We start from the raw sequence: 18,853 nt of genomic DNA on the forward strand, positions 1-18,853 counted from the left end.
CAGAGCCAGGAGTAAGCCCTGAGTACTAATGTTTGTGACCCAAAACGAAATAAAATAAAGGAAGGCAAATTTTGGGCCATAGTGATAATACAGGAGGCAGGATGCTTGAATTGTATTTGACCAACCCAAGTTCAATTCCTGCACCCCATATGGTCTTTTGAGCCCTGCCAGTAGTGACCTCTGAACTCTGACCACTGCTGGATATAGCTCCCAAACAAACAAAAATATGATATAAGTAAAAATATTACAATAGTGCTAGCAATGGGGTGACAGATGACAACTATAGGTCTACATATTAGACCAACATAGTTTGTAGGCTTATGTAGTTTATAGTTATTTCACCTATGTAAACTACTGTTTTCAGAATATGAAATAATTTACATTTTGTAAAGGAAGTTGAAACATCAAAGCAGTAAAATCTTAAGGATCTATTTGAAAACAGCAGATTATACTATGGTCTACCTATTCCATATTTTGGGGGATTTTTTGTTTCTTATTTTTCCATTGATTTTCCCTTCCATCTTTGTTTTGCTTTGAGGTCACACCTGATGTTGCTTAATGACTACTTTGGTTCAGTGTTTGGGGACCACTCCTTAAAACATCTTCTCTTAATCTCTGAGCTCCTTTTATGGTGGTCATGAGGATGAAGTTCACTGACTTTTGTATGTTTAAGTCACATGCAATTTCTCTACACAACCATTGAACACTTCAATTTTAGTAAAGACATTTCAAAAAGTGGCAATTATCTAAACATATTAAAAGGACCTACAAACATTAGGTTGTATGTTAGCATTATTAATATCTAAAAATGTTACAAGGACCTGCAAGTATGATAAAATGGAAACAAGATTGATATACTTTTTATGGGGTCTTTGCACTTATCACACCTATGATGCCAAGAGATCTTTCTTGATCCATACAACAGGCTATTTATTATTGGGTAGACAGGTACCAATAATAATTAATGCCCCAAAGAGATAACCTCTGATCCTCAAAAAGGTCGTCTTAGATTCAGTAGTGTCTGGTGATTTGGGTGCCAGATTAACACTGCAGAGAGTCCAAAACTTCTGACTGAAATGTGCTAATACATTTAGCACAAATAATAATAATATTAAACCATATATAATATATTGCTAAAGTCATATTATTTTATTGAATCACTCTGAGATACACAGTTACAAAGTTGTTTATGACTGGGTTTCAGTCGTGCAATGTTCAAACACCTGAAAATGAGCTAATATTTTAAAAATTAAAATGAGACATATATGTATTTTCAGAAATTGAGATATACTACCTAACTGGTGTAACATTAAATTATGGAACTAATGTCATGAGCTAGAGGCATTAACATCTTTGGGTGGTTTCCTCATAGATGAAAACTTACTTCTAATTATAAGTTGTATCTATCTACCTATCTATCTATCTATCTATCTTATTTCCATAAGGTAGTTATTACTATTTAAAAAAAATAGATTCCTGAGCCAGAATGATAGTTTAGCTGGTAGGGCGCCTGCCTTGCATGCAGTTAACCTAGGTTCAATACCTGGCATTTCATATGGTTCCCTGAGGCTACTACTAGTAATTGCTGAGTGTAGAGGCAGTAATAACTTCTGAGCACCAGGTGTGATAAAAAACCCAAATGCTAAAAATAAAATAATTTTAAAAATAAAAATAAGTTTCCTTAAGCTTGTTAAACTATTCTAATATAAAAAGTTATTAAGAATTAAAACAAATAATGCACAGGTGAACCCTATCTGACTTCTTATTTTGAATCATCTTTAATTATAAAGACAACAGAGACTTTACTATCACATTATGAAGATTAAAATAGATACAAAATTTTAATGCTTTAACAATGTATTGTTTACTCTTTGTTAAAGTTATAAAATATTTTCCCCCCTCAAATTTTTTTCCTTTGGCACAAAAAGCAGACAACATCTCTTTAAATGTTTATCTTTACTTACATTCCTTGAAAGATTTTGAAAAATCAGTTTTGGAAAGCCAAGACTCATATAGTACTATGGAGACGTCTCTGCTTTCATTTCCCACATTATTGCTTTTATTCTCAGCTTTTCTTTAGTTTTGCCATTGCCTTTGTTCTCTGAATCATGTAACTTATGGGCTCTGGTATAAATTTGGCCCGGTAATCCATGACAGAAACCATCTGGTTGGAATCAGTCCCCAGATACCTTGAATAACATGGCTCCAATTTGGGAATCAACCTTGAGACCACAAACTTGATTTTAGGTCAAAAACATGGTATCCTCAATCAGAAAGTTGAGGCAAACATCCTTATGTTGGAAAATCCAACTTACCCACCAAACACCAACCAGGTTGAAAGGAAAGAAACAAGGACTAGTGGTCTGAGCACAGGTTTTAAAGCTAGAAAGATGTTGTGTTCAGAGTCCCACATCCATATTTATTAGCCAAATGACCTTGTATTAAGCAATGATTAGGTGAAATGATTATCAGATATCCTAAGATTGTTAAAAACAAAATTTACTTAGAACCCAGGTAGTTTGTAACTCATTATCACCGAACAGTTATTTGTTCAAAATAAATATCAAATATTTAAATATAGGGATCCAACAAGCCTCCAGCTGTGCATTTCAGAGTCGATTCTAATGTTCTACTTGTCTGATAGTTTCTGCATGATTCATATTTGTTGGGATCAGTGAACCCCATGGTCATAGGACATGAATGATAAAACTACTCATATTACAGCTCGACCCAGAAAGCCTTCTATTACACTGAACCTCACACACAAACAAAGTTAGAATCCAGGGCCAGTATGCATTAATACAGCTAAGATTTTGTAAAATTCTATTGCATTACAACATACTTAATGAACTGCAGCAATTACAAGTGAACAACTTGTTTCATAAAATAACCCACCCAAATACAAACTACTATAATTTTTCAAACGAGTCTATTGGGGCTGGAGCAACAGCACAGCGTGTAGGGCATTTTCCTTGCACGCGGCTGACCTGGGTTCGATTCCCAGGATCCCATATGGTCCCCCAAGCACCGCCAAGAGTGATTTTTGAGTGCAAAGCCAGGAGTAGCCCCTGTGCATCGCCGGGTGTGATCCAAAAAGGAAAAAAAGAGTCTATTAAAATCATTAGTGCGGGCCGAAGAGATAGTACAGCAGGCAAGGCACTTGCATATGTAGATCTGAGTTCAATTCCCTGGTACCCATATGATTCTCTGAGCACCACCTGGAGTGATCCCTGGATGTGGAGGCAGGGATAACTCCTGAGCACTGCTTGACCCAAAATTGAAAACAAATAAAAATCATTAGTGTATTCTATAAATCTGTAATATTGAACTCCACTATTACATCACTTCTCACCCTCTGGATTTGAACATTTGTTTGAGCCAATTCAATGCCCGGGAAATGGAAATATAACACACATTAGAGTAAAAGCCTAATGCAACCCAACCATAAAGTTACCATGTTTCCTAACACAAAGTTTCTAAGTTCCAGTAGATTTATAGCATTTTGTTCTCTTCTTTGTATTATCGTAGAATTCAACATGTACATATTTGCAATATATATGTATATATAAATTTCCCTTTCTGTCATTTTTGTGAAGCTGATCTCACTTTCACAGCTCCACCAGCTCAATGGATGAGGGAACATATGCTTCTCCATATGCCCAACACAGACTCCTCAATGTGTTTCTTACTCAGAGCTTGATGATTGAAGAATGTTTGTAATAAATTATTTTTTTTCCTCATAGTAAGTCATTCTACTGTACATTTCAAAATCTGTGATAAACTGAAGGTCTAAAAATTGAGGTAAATTTTGGCAAAACAGCTTCCCACCTGCTAAATAAGAGATTTTCTCTATGTGCAGGTATTCATATAGAACAGTTTGACATTCAACCGGAAATGATGTTCAGATTTTTCTGGTTTTTCACAAGTCTAAAGAAGTGAACAGAAACACTGAGTCCCTCAGATCCATTCTCTATGCTGCAGCCCGATCAGTATATGTCTCTGCCTTTAATTTTCAAAGGGTCCAAAATCCCTACCTTAGCCAATGTTGTCCTCCATGTTCAGACTTACCTCCACCTTCAGACAGGCTTTCACATATCCCCTTTTACCTATATTCGGCAGTACTGAACTGAATCTTTCAGTACATTAAATGAATCCTACAATCAGCTCTCAACTTCAGCAAAACATCTAGAGAAACAATGTTCAAACACTGAGTCAATGGTTTCTACACAATTTCCTTCCAGGGATCTATTTTTTCACCTGTTGAGTCTCAAGCTAACTTTCAGGAGTCAGATCTGAGGGTTTAGGATGGAAATAGAGACAGTCATTGCGAGGATATGCCTTTGTGTATCAACCTAAAGGGATCATGTAGTGGATTCTTCCTTTGGCCCCATAGTTGGAACTCCTACAAGAACTAGATCCATCTGGGAATACCCAAAGCAATTCAGGACTCCTGAACTAGCAGACTTGATTATTCTAACCAGACAGATAAACAACTCACCAGTTCCCCCGTCAAGCAACATGAGAGTTTTCCTGACACTATCCCACTAATCGTCCAAGGAGTTTCTCTGTTTCAAATTATGTTGTCAAAACTTCATGGGAATCTTGAATTGATCTAAATTTTTGGTGCAGGTTGAATGATTTTGTGCGTGATGTAGATGTGAGATGTTCCAAATGCCAAACCAAACCAAAATGGAGGTGCTTTGAAACTTCATTTAAAAAAAAAATCTTTGAATTCTCTCACTTTTATTTAGAGTAGACTATTGGCAAAATGTCTTTTTTTCCCTTTTTTAAGTTTTCCCACCTATTAAAGAGCATATGAGTCAATCAGATAACATTTGCAGAGTTCTTAAATGTGCTTAGTTCATTTGAAGGAGCTTAATTTATACTTGCTACAAATGGCACTTTTTTTAAGACTTTTTTATTTTTGAAATCACTATGAGATAGACCGTTACAAAACTGTTCCTGGTTAGGTTTCAGTCATACAGTGTTCCTAAAACCCATTCTTCCACCAGGCCACAAATGCTTTAATTCAGAGTGAAAGAGACCACCATGGAGAGAAATGTTTGATAAAGATTCTGCAGAGAGATGAGGCTAGAGTGATAGCACAGTGGGTAGGGCATTTGTCTTGCATGCGGCCGACCCGGGTTTGATTCCCAGCATCCCATATGGTCCCCTGAGCACTGCCAGGAGTAATTCCTAAGTGCAGAGCCAGGACTAACCCCTGTGCATTGCCGGGTGTTAACCAAAAGCAAAAAAGAAAAAAAAAGGTTCTGCAGAATGATTTTGCTGCAAGTTGAAGGGGTTAGGGAAACCCCATTGCATGGTGGTGGTTGAGGCAGACTGTAGGCTGCGGACAAAACCACAGAGGAAGGAAAGATGGAGCTGCTAATCCTGTCTTTCCTACCTAGTCTCCAGAAATCCCTGCCTCCCCCAGGTGACTCATGCATCAGATTCACCAAAGGAGGGCTTGTTAAAACATTTCTGGGGCCCACTCCAGGAATTTCTGATGGAATGAGGTTCTTGTGTTTGCATCTTTAACATATTCTCAGGTGATGATGATTCTGCTGGTTGTGAATCCTAGTTTTAAAAACCGTTAGTCTATACTATATAGATAATTGAATAATGATTCACCATTTAGTAAATCTCATCTGGAAATGACACTGTAAATTATCTCTCTTGGCAGTGAGTACCTTTTGCTCTGTGATTTTTCCCCCCATACTGAGGCATATGGTCCTCTCATTCACACCTTTAGATTATTCAATCACATCTTTTCTTCCCCATGCCATCCTATTCACACAATCCTCAGGGTTGCAACCAAATCAAGTTTGATCCCTTCCTGTCTGGTGTATGAGTGTTTGTGTGTGTGTGTGTGTGTGTGTGTGTGTGTGTGTGTGTGGTGGTAGTAACAACCTGATGTCAGATGTTAAGATCTGTAGCTGATCAAATTTGAAGATTTTTGCAAGGAAAAAGTTACCAGTTTTCATTTTCTACTATCTCATATCTTCCTAACTCACTGGTAAATTAATAGGGTGATTGATGTAGGCAACCTTACTTTGATTTTTGGTTAAACACTAATAATTTTCCAAGGAGATTATTTGCCTTGAATTATTTTTCTTTGAGGAGATGATGAACCAAGAAAGTAACTAACTTTAGACTCTTATAGTTCTTATAATTGCATGTTGATTTCAGGCTTTACATATAAAAATTAGATTACTCTTGACCCTTGACAGGAGATTTGACTTCATTTAGTTTTATCAGCAGTCACAGTAAATGGCCAATGACTAAATAACCAAAAGTCACTGTGACTTTCTTCCACCAATAAAGAAGAGTTAATAGCCAGTAGTTGGAACTCATATATTTGGTTAGTGAAAATATGCATTCAAAACAAGTATACAAGCTATTTCTATTTGTTCTGTGAAATTAGGCACAGTTCTAAGAAATATAAGCATGGTTATTTTGTATCAGTTTTAAATTGGCAGGCTACCAAATGTTAATTTATTCCAAGCTAGGTAAGATTGAATGTAATTCCTTCTCTGAGCAACAACGTTAAAGTAAGTAAGCATGAAAGCATTTTCAGGGTAATCTGAGAGGAATTGACATTTAAAGGAGTTAGCGTTACTTCTGTACTTTAAGGCTATTAATTTCATAGATAAACTAGCTTCATTACCCCATCTTTATCTTGCCTTTTTAAAGGACTCCATCAGCTGGACGACTGACACCTGGGGGTCAATTGAAACTGCTCTTAGCCCAGCCAGGTTGTAACTGGAACTTGCTTCTGGAAGCTCTGCTGTATCACGATGCCCTTTTGCTGAGAATAATGCTGAAGAGCTCAAGTGAGTATTTGTCGTTTGAAGAATGTCCTCAAAAAACTTAGTTGTTGCTTGGACGGAATTTTTCCATGGCTTGCATGGTGGCAGAGGAACGCAAATCCGCTGCCTCGCCTCCATGTCAGTACCATCAGCAGCAGACAAAATTTTCAATCACTATATAAACCTACTGAAAATCATTTTTTCAGGGACTCTGAGTGAGAGAAAACACTCTTTTTATACGACACTCTCCTATCATTGCTACCATCTATTATGTATAGAATATGCAGGCTTTGAAATGCCTGAAAAATGATTTGAGCACACATTTCTCTATTTACACAGGAAGGCATGGGGTGGGGAGGAGAGAGACAGAGAGACAGAGACAGAGACAGAGTATATATATATATATATATATGTCACTAAGTCATGGGGAGAATTTATATAATTTATACAAGAGCAAGCTATCATGTCTAATCATCCACATTTGAAGCACGGAGAAATCATCGTGAAAAAATTGTGGATGCAAATTTTCTTGTGACTTTCTCTTATTTGCTTGTTTGTTTGTGGTGGCATCCCCAACCAAGCTCAGGGGCCTAGATTCATTCCCCAGCATACTCAGCCTGGCTGCGCTAGAAAGGAGGTTCAGAGCGTCATGGTGGGAGACTCCCTGGGCCATATTTAGCAATGCCTGGAGAGTTGTGTGTTTCAAATATCAGAGTTGGGGCCTTCTCCAGCCCTTTGAGCTGACTCTCCAGCCAAGAGTATATTTTTAAATTAAATTTTCTTTTTTATTTTTCCTTAGAAGTTTTCACACACACACACAAACACAGTGTAGCTAGTGGTAACTATATTTTGAATCATCTATGAGTTTTTTTTAACCATGTACACATGTCTTTGGCATATTTATGAAGCCAGATTAATTTGATCAATCACTACAGGTATTTCAGAATCAAAATCTTTTTCTCAGGTGTGCCATCCCCTACAGTAAGGGCAAATCCATGTCCTCCAAACACTTACATATGACTCCAGATTAGTTTTCTAACCTTTTGTCCCTACTAGTTCCTTGCAGGGCTGGAGTGATAGCACAGCGGGTAGGGCGTTCGCCTTACAAGCGGCCAACATGGCCGACCCGAGTTCGATTCCTCCGCCCCTCTCGGAGAGCCCGGCAAGCTACCGAGAGTATTCGATATGCCAGACACAGTAACAACAAAGTCTCCAATGGAGACGTTACTGGGCCCGCTCGAGCAAATCGACGATCAACGGGAGGGCCTTTACCTTTACCTTTACCTAGTTCCTTGCAAATCACCCCTCATTTCAGTCATTGAATCCCAAATTTTGTGTCCATTGTGTACCTCACCTCATTCATTTTTCCTCCTCTTTTGGAGTCTAGGGTACCCCCAAGGTTCCAGGAGTCCTAATAATTGTATTGCTATTGATAATTGTTCAGCCCTAGTGCTGCTCAGACCCAGGTCACCCTCTCAGTGATGGGGGGACCAGGAGGTACCGTGAGGTACCAGAAACCTCAGACATCCATCCACATGCCAGGCGGGGTCTACAAGCCATTTTCCCAGTTCCTGTTTTTCCTCCTTCAAAAGCCCCTCTTAGCCACCTCAGCTTCTATCAGGCAGCAAGCACCAGTTGATATTTCAGATCGAGCTTACATTTATCTTTTCCTTGCCTGAACTTCACAGTAGTTGAGAGTTTGGTTATTTATCTTTGGTATCCCTTGCTTATATTGATATTTTGTTTACTAGTGATGCACATATCACCAGGCACAGTGGAGTTTCGTAGTACTCCCCTCTCAAAATCTGTCATCATTTCTCAGAACCTTTGGTTTCTCCTATCAGTTCACAATTCCTCATATTCATCTCTCCCATTCATCTCAATGTTTCCTTCCCCAAGGTCATTGGATTGATTCCTTAGTGCTGAGCTCCTTGCAAGAATATTGCTCCTCCCTTGGCGCTTTCAAATTCATAAAACCTGGTAGTACCAGAGACGACTATAGTTTTCCACGTGTAACTGGAACCTCAAGAGCAAGTTCAGAGTTTACCCCTCTCCCAGCCCCTGAATCTGACTTTATGCTCTCCTCCACCCCACCCAGCAGTGCTGTTGGATCCTCAGTTCAGTCACCTAAAAGTATTACTTTTTAGTTGTGGGTCATAATTGCACTCTCAGATGGGGAACTCTGGCACTGAGGACCACACTTCCTCAAGGAGTAGCACTTATTGTTTACTTACTAGATATTAGCTACTTCCCATCTATTATCGAATTTGAGTCTTACTGAAACCTTGTAAGTTGAATAGTGTTAACTTCATTTTCGAACATTTGACATTGAAGTTTAACATATTCCCCAAGCTGAAAAATGCTGGGTTAGACTCGGATTCTGATCCCAGCCCAAGTTTTCTGTCTTTTGTCCGTTTTGTACTAATGTAAATTACTCCTGCCAGGGGTGACTGGGAAAACTGTAATTTCACTCAGGTTAGAATAAGGATGGCACCCTGATGAACATAAGTAGGGGAGAGATTGACTAATTTCTGAGAAATTTCACAGCTATGTAGTTAGAGCTGATCATAGATTCCTTCTTTCTTACTCAAGCTAACACAGGTGCTTTCTGCATTAAAAAAAATAAGTCCAATTATTGCTCATTCATGATCAGTTAGGACATTTAAATGCAGAGCTTCCCAAAATTCTGTTGCTCGTGCTTGCAGCCTAGGTCGCCACCTGCCATGAACAGTAGCTCACACAGCTGGAGTTAGTCTAATATAATCATTGAAACCCATAGACATCATTCCTAAGAGAAATGGCTTCATCAATAGAGTTATGTAGAATAGCCTGGAAAATCAATGAGATCAAACCATTTGTCTTTACTGATATATCCATTGAGTACTGGAAGAGTACTTATATTTAACAATCTTCTTACAACTGCATCCTGATTTTGCTTAGCAAATATTGCATATACCTTTTGGTATGTATGTATATATTTTATTACCTTCAGTTTTTATGGAGTGCAGAGATAAATTTATCCCACCTACATAAACACTTATCACTTTTAACAAGCGCTGTTGACTGCTTGAACAAGATTATAATAGCTGCTTTGTATTGTATTGAATTTTATGACCTACTTCAAACACTGGAAAGATGAATTGGCAGAATGTACTAATCAATTGATTGACCATCTTATTAAGTTCCAGTAGATGTCTTGTCACTTTAAGTTAAAAACAGTATACTCATTGAATCTCATTAACTAAACTAGCATGGAAATTAATATATACACAAAATATTCTAAATATTTTTGCAGAGCTTTTTTCTCATTTGCTTAGAAGTTGCAGAAGTTTCTAAAAAACATTTGATAATTTAGATGTTTGATCAGGAAAGCAAAATTATAGAGGGAAATGATTTTATTTTTTGTTTTGGGGTCATACCCAGCTGTGCTCAGAGCTTACTTCTGACTCTGTGCTCAGTAGCCACTCCTGTTGGTGCTCAGGGGACTATCTTAGGTGCTGGGAATTGCATACTCTACCTGCTGTGCTATCTCTCTGATCTCAAGAATGAAATGATTTTAAAATATATATACATATATGTATGATCATGTATCCATGTATATGCTTAGTTAGGTGTTTTATGTAATATAATTATATGTTTTTATCAGTATTTTTCACCACTATCACTATCACTATCACCCCGTTGTTCATCAATTTGCTCGAGCAGGCTCCAGTAACATCTCCATTCTTCCCTCTCACGTGCTAGTGTAGCCCGATGGCATATTGGGGGCTCTTTCAGGGCCAGGGGAATAAGAACCATTATTGTTACTGTTTTTGGCATATCGAGTATTCCATGGATAGCTTGCCAGCCTTTGCCGTGTGGGCGGAATACTCTTGGTTGCTTGCCAGGCTTTCCGAGAGGAATGGAGGATTTGGGGTCAGCCTCTAATCACCTTTACAGGTGTTCCCAGTCAGGCATATATGCAGCAAGATATTCTTGGTATCCTGTCGGGTTCTCTGAGAGTGAGAACTAGACAATAAGAGGTCACTTTTGTCTAGTTATGTCACTTGTGTCACTTCTGGGAGCTTGGTTTTAGAGTCTCTGGATCTTGGCCATTGATGGGGTTACACGGCAGTTGGTAGGTGTAATTGTCTAGCTACTGGAAGACAGGGGATCTGGGTGGAGGAGGCCCAGTCTCAATCTGAGCAGACTTGGAGATCTCAGCCCCAGGTCCCACAAACCTGGGTTCCTCTGCCAATTCCTTCATGCGGAGAGTGGTCTCAGCATGGCTGTGACTAGCTCCTGGAGGTCTTCAGCTGCCAGGGCTCTGTTCAAGGCAGAGAGGGAAACTCAACCCGCCCCGCACCAAGGGACCCTGGTGAGGACAGCTAGGCATGGGGGCAGGAGACTCTGTGTTGTTCTCTTCCAGGAGCTTGGTTTTATAGTCTCTGGATCTTGGCCGTTGATGGGGTTACATGGCAGTTGGTGGGTGTAACTGTCTAGCTAATTTTTCACCTGGAGCGATAGCACAGCGGGTAGGGCGGTCGCCTTATAAGCGGCCAACATGGCCAACCCGAGTTCGATTTCTCCGCCCCTCTTGGAGAGCCCGGCAAGCTACTGAGAGTATTCGATATGCCAGACACAGTAACAACAAAGTCTCCAATGGAGACGTTACTGGGCCCGCTCGAGCAAATCGACGATCAACGGGAGGGCCTTTACCTTTATTTTTCACCAAATTGATAAAATTTAACTTTATGTAAAATTAGTTCAAGAATAAGAGTAAAGAAGCATTATGTGCATATTTTCTTATGCATTTTAAATTTAACTTGTTTTTTTATTTTATTTTTTTATTTTTTTAAATTTTTATTAGTAAGACACCATGAGGTACAGTTGTAGACTTACAAATTTTGTGCTTGGGTATCAATTATACAATGATCAAATACCCATCCCTCCACCAGTGCCCATTTCCCACCCCTATGGATCACAGTATCCCTTCCACCACCATCACCACCACCACCCCCCCCCCCCCCCCCCCGCCGCCTCTGTGGTAGGGCATTCCGTTTTTTCTCTCTCTCCTTTTGGGTGTTGTGGTTTGCAAAAGAGACATTGAGTGGCAGTCATGTTTGGTCAATAGTCTACTTTCAGCATGCTTCTCCCATCCTGGGAGGATCCTCCCAACACCCTTTATTTGGTGCTCCCTTCTCTATCTGAGCTGCCTTTTCCCCTAGCATGTGTGGCTGGCCTCCAAGCCATGGAGCAAACTTCCTGGTACTAATCTTGGCCACTCTTGGGTGTTAGTATCCTATTTTGTTACTTTATGTTCCTAAAAAGCTTCTGCACCTCAAAAGAAACAGTGACCAAAATACAAAGACAGTCTACAGAATGGGAAAGGATATTCGCTGAATACACATCTGACAAGGTTTGATATCAAGGATATACAAAGTACTGGTTGAACTCCACAAGAAGAAAACATCCAACCCCATCAAAAAATGGGGCAGCAAAATGAACAGAAACTTTCTCAAAGAAGAAATCCGCATGGCTAAAAGGCACATGAGAAAATGCTCCACATCATTAATCACCAGGGAGATGCAGATCAAAACCACAATGAGATATCATTTCACACCACAGAGACTGGCCCACATCCACAAGAACAAAAACAACTAGTGCTGGCACGAATGTGGTGAGAAAGGGACCCTCCTTCACTGCTGGTGGGAATGCTGACTGGTTCAGCCCTTTTGGAAAACAGTATGGACAATTCTCAAAAAATTAGAAATTGAGCTCCCCTTTGACCCAGCAATACCACTCCTGGGAATATACCCCGGAGAGGCCAAAAAGTATAGTCAAAGTGACATCTGCACTTGTTTGTTCATTGCAGCACTCTTCACAATAGCCAGAATCTGGAAAAAACCTGAGTGCCCGAGAACAGATGACTGGTTAAAGAAACTTTGGTACATTTACACAATGGAGTACTATGTAGCTGTTAGAAAAGATGAAGTCATGAAATTTACATGCAAGTGGAACTACATGGAAAGTATCATGTTAAGCGAAATGAGTCAGAAAGAGAGGGATAGACATAGAAAGAATTTAACTTGGTTTTTGATGATGAGAATCAAACCCAAGCTCTCATATATGTGAAGAATACGCTCTACCACTGAGTCTTACTAAAAACTGTTAAAATAAAGTTTGTTAAGGTTCTGTAATAAGCCATGATTACATTCTGCTGGCATGAAATTTTTCTTGATAGACCACCAACTACTATAAAGATTAAAACATAACTTTAGCTATAGTTTAAGTGTTGTCAATTTTTAAATTTGTTCCATGAAAATGATATATCAGAATTTCTGTTCATTTTTTAAAGAATTAGCAGAGCATATATAAAAATAACATTTTGTGATATGAGATGCAATTTGGCTGACAGCCAAAATATAATAAAATGTAATATATGATGATAAAAAATTGATATATAAAGTAAGCTTGAAAGGCTATAGGCTTCTAGGAACTGAAACTATGTTTTTCTCACCAATGAATAATTCCTCTGGCATAAAAATATGTAGTATTTTGGGAGGCTGGAGTGATAGTTCAAAAGGCAGGCCACTTGCCTTGTTCGTGGCAGAACCAGGTTTGGTCTTTGGCACTTCGTATGGTCCCCTGAGTCCCACCAGGAGTGAACCCTGGGCACAGAGTCAGGAGGAAGCCCTGAGCACCACTACATGCCCCAAAACAAAACACAAAAATGTAGTATTTTAAGGGAGTGATTGCTAAAGCCTTTTTGTATGTTTCTGTTGACTACGAAAGGGTACAATTTCTTGGTTATCTTTTTAATTAAGTATTTTGAACTATGAAGAAAAATACCACAGATAGTGCAGAAGAGTTAAACATTTTAAGACAGTAGTTTGGATTGAAATTTCAACCCTCAGGCCATTGTTCTGGTCATTTGGTCTTTGAGACCACCAGTTTCAAAGAAGCGAATAGCTGGCCATTTCCCAATTGTTAGCAGGTGGCCTTTTCCTGCTCCTGACATTTGAAATGAAGTGTGACTAACATTCTTTCCTTTGCCCATTGCCCCAAGAATGATTCCCAGTGAAACTTTTTGACTTCTGGTGAAATGTACTTGTAATAGCATAACAACAACACATTGGCAAATACATAATATTAAACATGTTCCAGACATTGTTTTTCAGTGTTTTAAATGTATTCACTCACTGAATTTTTGTAACAACTCTGTGAGATAGGCACCATTATCAGTTCTATTTTACAAACAGAGGAAATAAAAAACATAACAGAAATTAAGTCACTTGTCCTGCTCACACATCTCATAAATGCAGAGCAGGATTTGGTCTATACTCCGGGCTCCAGAGACTGTGCTTCCCCCCACCATACCATATAGCATCTAGGCAGGAAAGCTCCCAGGAATTGGGATTGCTCCATTCTCCAGAAAATTCTAGTTAAAGGGCTATGACCACTGCCATGGGAAGGTTAACTTAAAACTGACAAGTTATTTCCAGTTCTTATTTTGCAGTTAATGTGTTCCTGATCTTTTTGGGTAATGAGAAGCATATTGTGGCAGAGTTTAGCTAGATGATTTTTTACTCAACGTGTGTGTGTGTGTGTGTGTGTGTGTGTGTGTGTGTGTGTGTGAGTGGTTTCATCTTATGATATGACCAAAGTGGCATTTTATCGTTGTATTGAAGAAGGTGATCTAAAGTGAAAGATGCATCTTTGATACCCTTAGATCTCCTAATACTAAGGTCACAGCCTGTTTTGGCTAATAATGACTGGATTTTAGCTGAGAAGGATGCGAGAGGAGCCTAGATGGAGGTTCCACAGGATCATTACAGCCCCATTACATTGTCACCTAGGATCTGTTCAGTTTCATGAAAATGGGATGCTTGTGGGGTACGATTATTAAAACGATGCTTCTTGATGTGAAAATGCAACTGGGTTCATTTTCAGACTGCAAATCCTGATTGACTAGATCCTGGGTGAGGTCTGGGGTTATGTGTTTTTAACAAGACCTAAAAACTGATGCTGCTCTTTCTACTGCTCGTCTCTGCCTTTTTTTTTTTTAACATTTACCTTTTATTTATTTTTTCCCCTTTATTTTATTTTATTTTTTTTAAAGTTGTAGATTTACAATTTTTTGTGCTTTGGTTTCAATGAGCAACAAGCCTGTTATTGTAGAAGTCAAAGGAATTTGAGAATGAATCTAGTTTTCACTTTTCAAGAGACATATTTATAAAGTTTAAACCATTTTGTCACAAAATTTCCAGAAGTCAGAAAGCATATTCTTATTTAGAGACAGCTCTGATTACGTTATTCCCCTGCTAAAAACTGTTGGTGGCTACTCATTGATTATCCAGCATAAAGATCCTTGAGATGAACAATGCCCCCAAAAAGGCTCTGACAGACTTATCTAAACATCTTCTCTCTGAAGTTTTGCATGCTCCACACAGACTCTTCTGTCTTCTGTACTCTTCTGTATATCCTAGATTTTTGTATATTTATACCATCAAGTACATAGAGAAGAGTCTTGAGGAAAGAGATATTGATTTTCCTCAAGATATTGATATTCCTATAACCTCTCAGTTGTCCTATGTGCCGAGTTTTCACTGCAAAAGAAAAGGGCACATTTGTGTGTGTAGAATCTTTTGCATTTTCCTGGAAACTGCTAGCTATTTTCCAGCTTGAATATTCACTGTATTACTGTCTTCCAATTTTCATCAATTTCCTCGAGTCGGCACCAGTAGCATCTCCATTTGTCATAGCCCTGAGATTTTAGCAAGTGCCACATTGGAGGCTCTTAGAGTCAGGGAAATGAGACCCATCATTGTTGCTGGGTTTTGGCATATAAAATATGCCACAGGGAGCTTGCCAGACTCTGCTGTGTGGGCAGGATGCTCTCAGTAGCCTGTGGGTTCTCCGAGAGCAAGAAATAGGAAATAAGAGGTCATGTGGCCACAAATGCAGCCACACACATCTGGGAGCTCGGTTTTATAGTCACTGGCTCTTGGCCATTGATGGGATTACATGGCACCAGGAGCAGTTGGTGGGTGTAACTATCTTGCTACCGGAAGATGGGAGATCTGGGTGGAGGAGGCCCAGTCCTGATCTGAGCAGGCTTGGAGATCTCAGCCCCAGGTCCCACATACCTGGGTTCTTCTGTTGTTTCCTTCATGCATGAGGCTCATAAGAGAGTGTGGAGAGTGGTCTTGAATATGGCTGTGGCTGGTTCCTGGAGTCTTCAGCTGCCGGGCCTCTGCTCCGGGTTGGGGGGGGAACTCACCCCCCTACACGGGGTCCCTGTGAGGAAAGCCAGGCACGGGGGCAAAAGACTCTGCGTTGTTTTCTTCTGGGAGCTCAGTTTTATAGTCTCTGGGTCTTAGCTAATTATTTTTCAGCTTGAATATTATTTCCTAGGAATTCATCATTAATTGGACCATAAGGTCCCACAAGAATTCCTTTTGTAACACTTATCATGAATTTAAGTAAAAAATTGGGCCTCTACATAAGGTCCCACAAGAATTCCTTTTGTAACACTTATCATGAATTTAAGTAAAAAATTGAGATATATATATTTAATGTCTGTCCCAGTGAAATTTCTCTTAGGGCAAAGATAGTTTGATATTCTAGGCTTAAGTGATAGTACAGCAATAGGGTACTTGCCTTGTACATTGTTTCCCAGGTTCCATCCCCTGAACCCCAAGCCTCACCAGGAATGAAGTCTGAGCACAGAGCAAGGAGTAAAAGACAGTTCAGTGTTTTATCCTCAATATTCAACATGATTCTCAGAACTTCAGACTGATGGAGAGCATAGAATGTATTTCAAAAGTATTTATTGAATGCATGAGTGGAGGCCAATTAAATTTCCGTGACAACTGTTCTTTTTTTTTTTTATTAGCTTTGTGGTATGTATGCAGTCCTCATTTATAAAAAAAAGAAAAGAATACAGATATAATCAAATTATCTTTATTTTGAGGTGTTTTTCTTTTTTTGGTAGTGGTAGGGTTTTTTTGGCTGGGGGGTGGTACACACTTGTAGATGCTCAGGGATTACTTGTGGTTCTGCACACAGGAATTACTCCTGGACGTGCTCAAGGGACCACATAGGATGCAGGAATCATACCCAGTTCAACCACATTCAAAGCAAACACTCTTCCCACTGTATTTCGCTTCAGCCCTTATTTTGAGGCTCTAAAAATAAATAGTAAAAATAAGACAGTTGGCACTTTGTGGTTTGTATTAGATTCTTTTCTTCTTTTATAATGAATGCCTAAAGAAAATGCCTGGTGTAATTTCTCCAGTGATGACTCATCTTATGCTCTCCACGCAGAGGTCTCTGTCTCTTCTGCTTTACAACTCTCCCATTTAACCAAGGATACATCTAATGTGTTGTTGAAAGTGAGGTTTCCCCTTGAACAAAGATTTGCCCGAGAAGATATTGTACTAGATGTTATCATGCATGTGAAGACCAGAATCAAATCAAATAAATACTCTCAAATAAATTATCTGTTAGAATATCCCTTGAGAGCCTTTATTTTATCTCTTCCTGGCATCTAAAAAATGTCTAACATAACTATGGGGACATGTGTTTCTTTAGTCGTTAATGTGCTTCTAGTGTTAGCATTTAGGGTAATTGGGCATTAGATTACAAGTGATACTCTTATCAGGGATTTATGTGGCAGTTTTCCCCCAACAGTTGAACATGATTTAACATATTATTTCATTTGTGATCCATGGATTATTAAAACCATTTTGAAAATTAGGAAACTTAGATTGCAGAGAAATTGCATAAATTGCCCTCTTGATTTTTAAGTGGTCCTTGTGAGAAGAGAAAAGAACTATCACTTCTTACAAGTTTATCTATTATTTTTCAATGAATTCTAAAATAAAAGCACCAGACTTGTGTCAATGATTACTAAGAAATGCTATTCTAAATCAAACTCTAAAAATGTCAATTACTTGATATTATATGTTGTCTACAGAAATGCATTGCTCTCAGTACAATGGGGTGTATATTAACAATAGATCCATACATAAACTGGATTCAATTATAATCATGTAAAATATTCCTTAGATTTCTGCAAGATTAATTGGTATAGAAAGTAGGGTGGACAGATCTTATACAAAAATTAGATAATCTCACCTTCTAATAAGTATTACAAAGTGCTTTTCTAAAATGGGTGACTCTTGCGGCCTCACATTGTACTGGGACACAACAAGCAATGAAGAATAACTTAGATTGTCTGAGAAAAAAGATTCCAGACAGACAGAAATTGGTTAAACACACGTGTAATCAACTCTCTCTCTCTCCCTTTCTCCTGACCCGCACCCATTCAGAGCATCTCTGCAGTCTACAACTTCAACTTTTATCTATAAGGTACTATTCTCCCAAGCACTTGTTCAGGTATTGAGAATACAAAGTGACAAAAACAGAAAAAAAAGGGCAGAAAAATAATTTAAAGGGAAAAACAGGGACATATAGGGATCGACAGATTTTTATACTGAAGAAAGGCCGTTATGAAGTGTTGAGACCTACTTTTACTCACAAATTATTTGGAAGTAGAGGGAAGATGTCCTTCTGTACTCTTAAAAATTGAAAATATATGTATGCTTACTTTCAATGTTCCAGATAAGGGTCAGCATTCATTTTTCTATTGAGGATCAGACAATCAATAGTTTAGGCTGTTGGATCATCTAGACTCTAAATTCTATCATCATATACAGCCAAAATACTCTGCATGAATAAATGAGTAGGTCTGTATAAGAGTGTTGGGTAACACTGGGTTGTCCTCGCTTCTCCTGCAGGGAGCTTAAGTTTATTGAGGTACTCCCACAACAGTGCCCCTGAGGCACACCCAATTCCATCAAGCTCTAATAATTCTATATTGCTTTTCTCTTTTCTTTATGTCATTTGCATGGTTTAGAAATGTCCTTTTCGTATAGACATAGGAATACAGTTGATGCTATGCTTTTGTAACATGGGAGTTGATTGACTCCAAATAATATTTACTCCTGGCCATCCATCATATTTACCTGATTTAAACCGCAATTGCCCTTTCTTCCTAA

The 18,853-nt window shown here is 38.8% G+C and overlaps 1 protein-coding gene across 1 annotated transcript in view; it reads left to right on the forward strand.

Moving 5' to 3' along the window:
* The window catches only part of KIAA0825 (KIAA0825 ortholog), a 441,165-nt gene that overhangs the window by 182,355 nt on the left and 239,957 nt on the right, over nucleotides 1-18,853 (forward strand). Inside the window, exon 14 of the mRNA XM_056112442.1 lies at nucleotides 6,694-6,833. Coding sequence (XP_055968417.1) covers nucleotides 6,694-6,833 — 140 coding nt within the window. The remainder of the gene's footprint in view (nucleotides 1-6,693; nucleotides 6,834-18,853) is intronic.

The sequence above is a fragment of the Sorex fumeus genome, unplaced genomic scaffold, assembly GCF_029834395.1.
Source record: "Sorex fumeus unplaced genomic scaffold, SorFum_2.1 ptg000018l, whole genome shotgun sequence".
NCBI lineage: Eukaryota > Metazoa > Chordata > Mammalia > Eulipotyphla > Soricidae > Sorex > Sorex fumeus.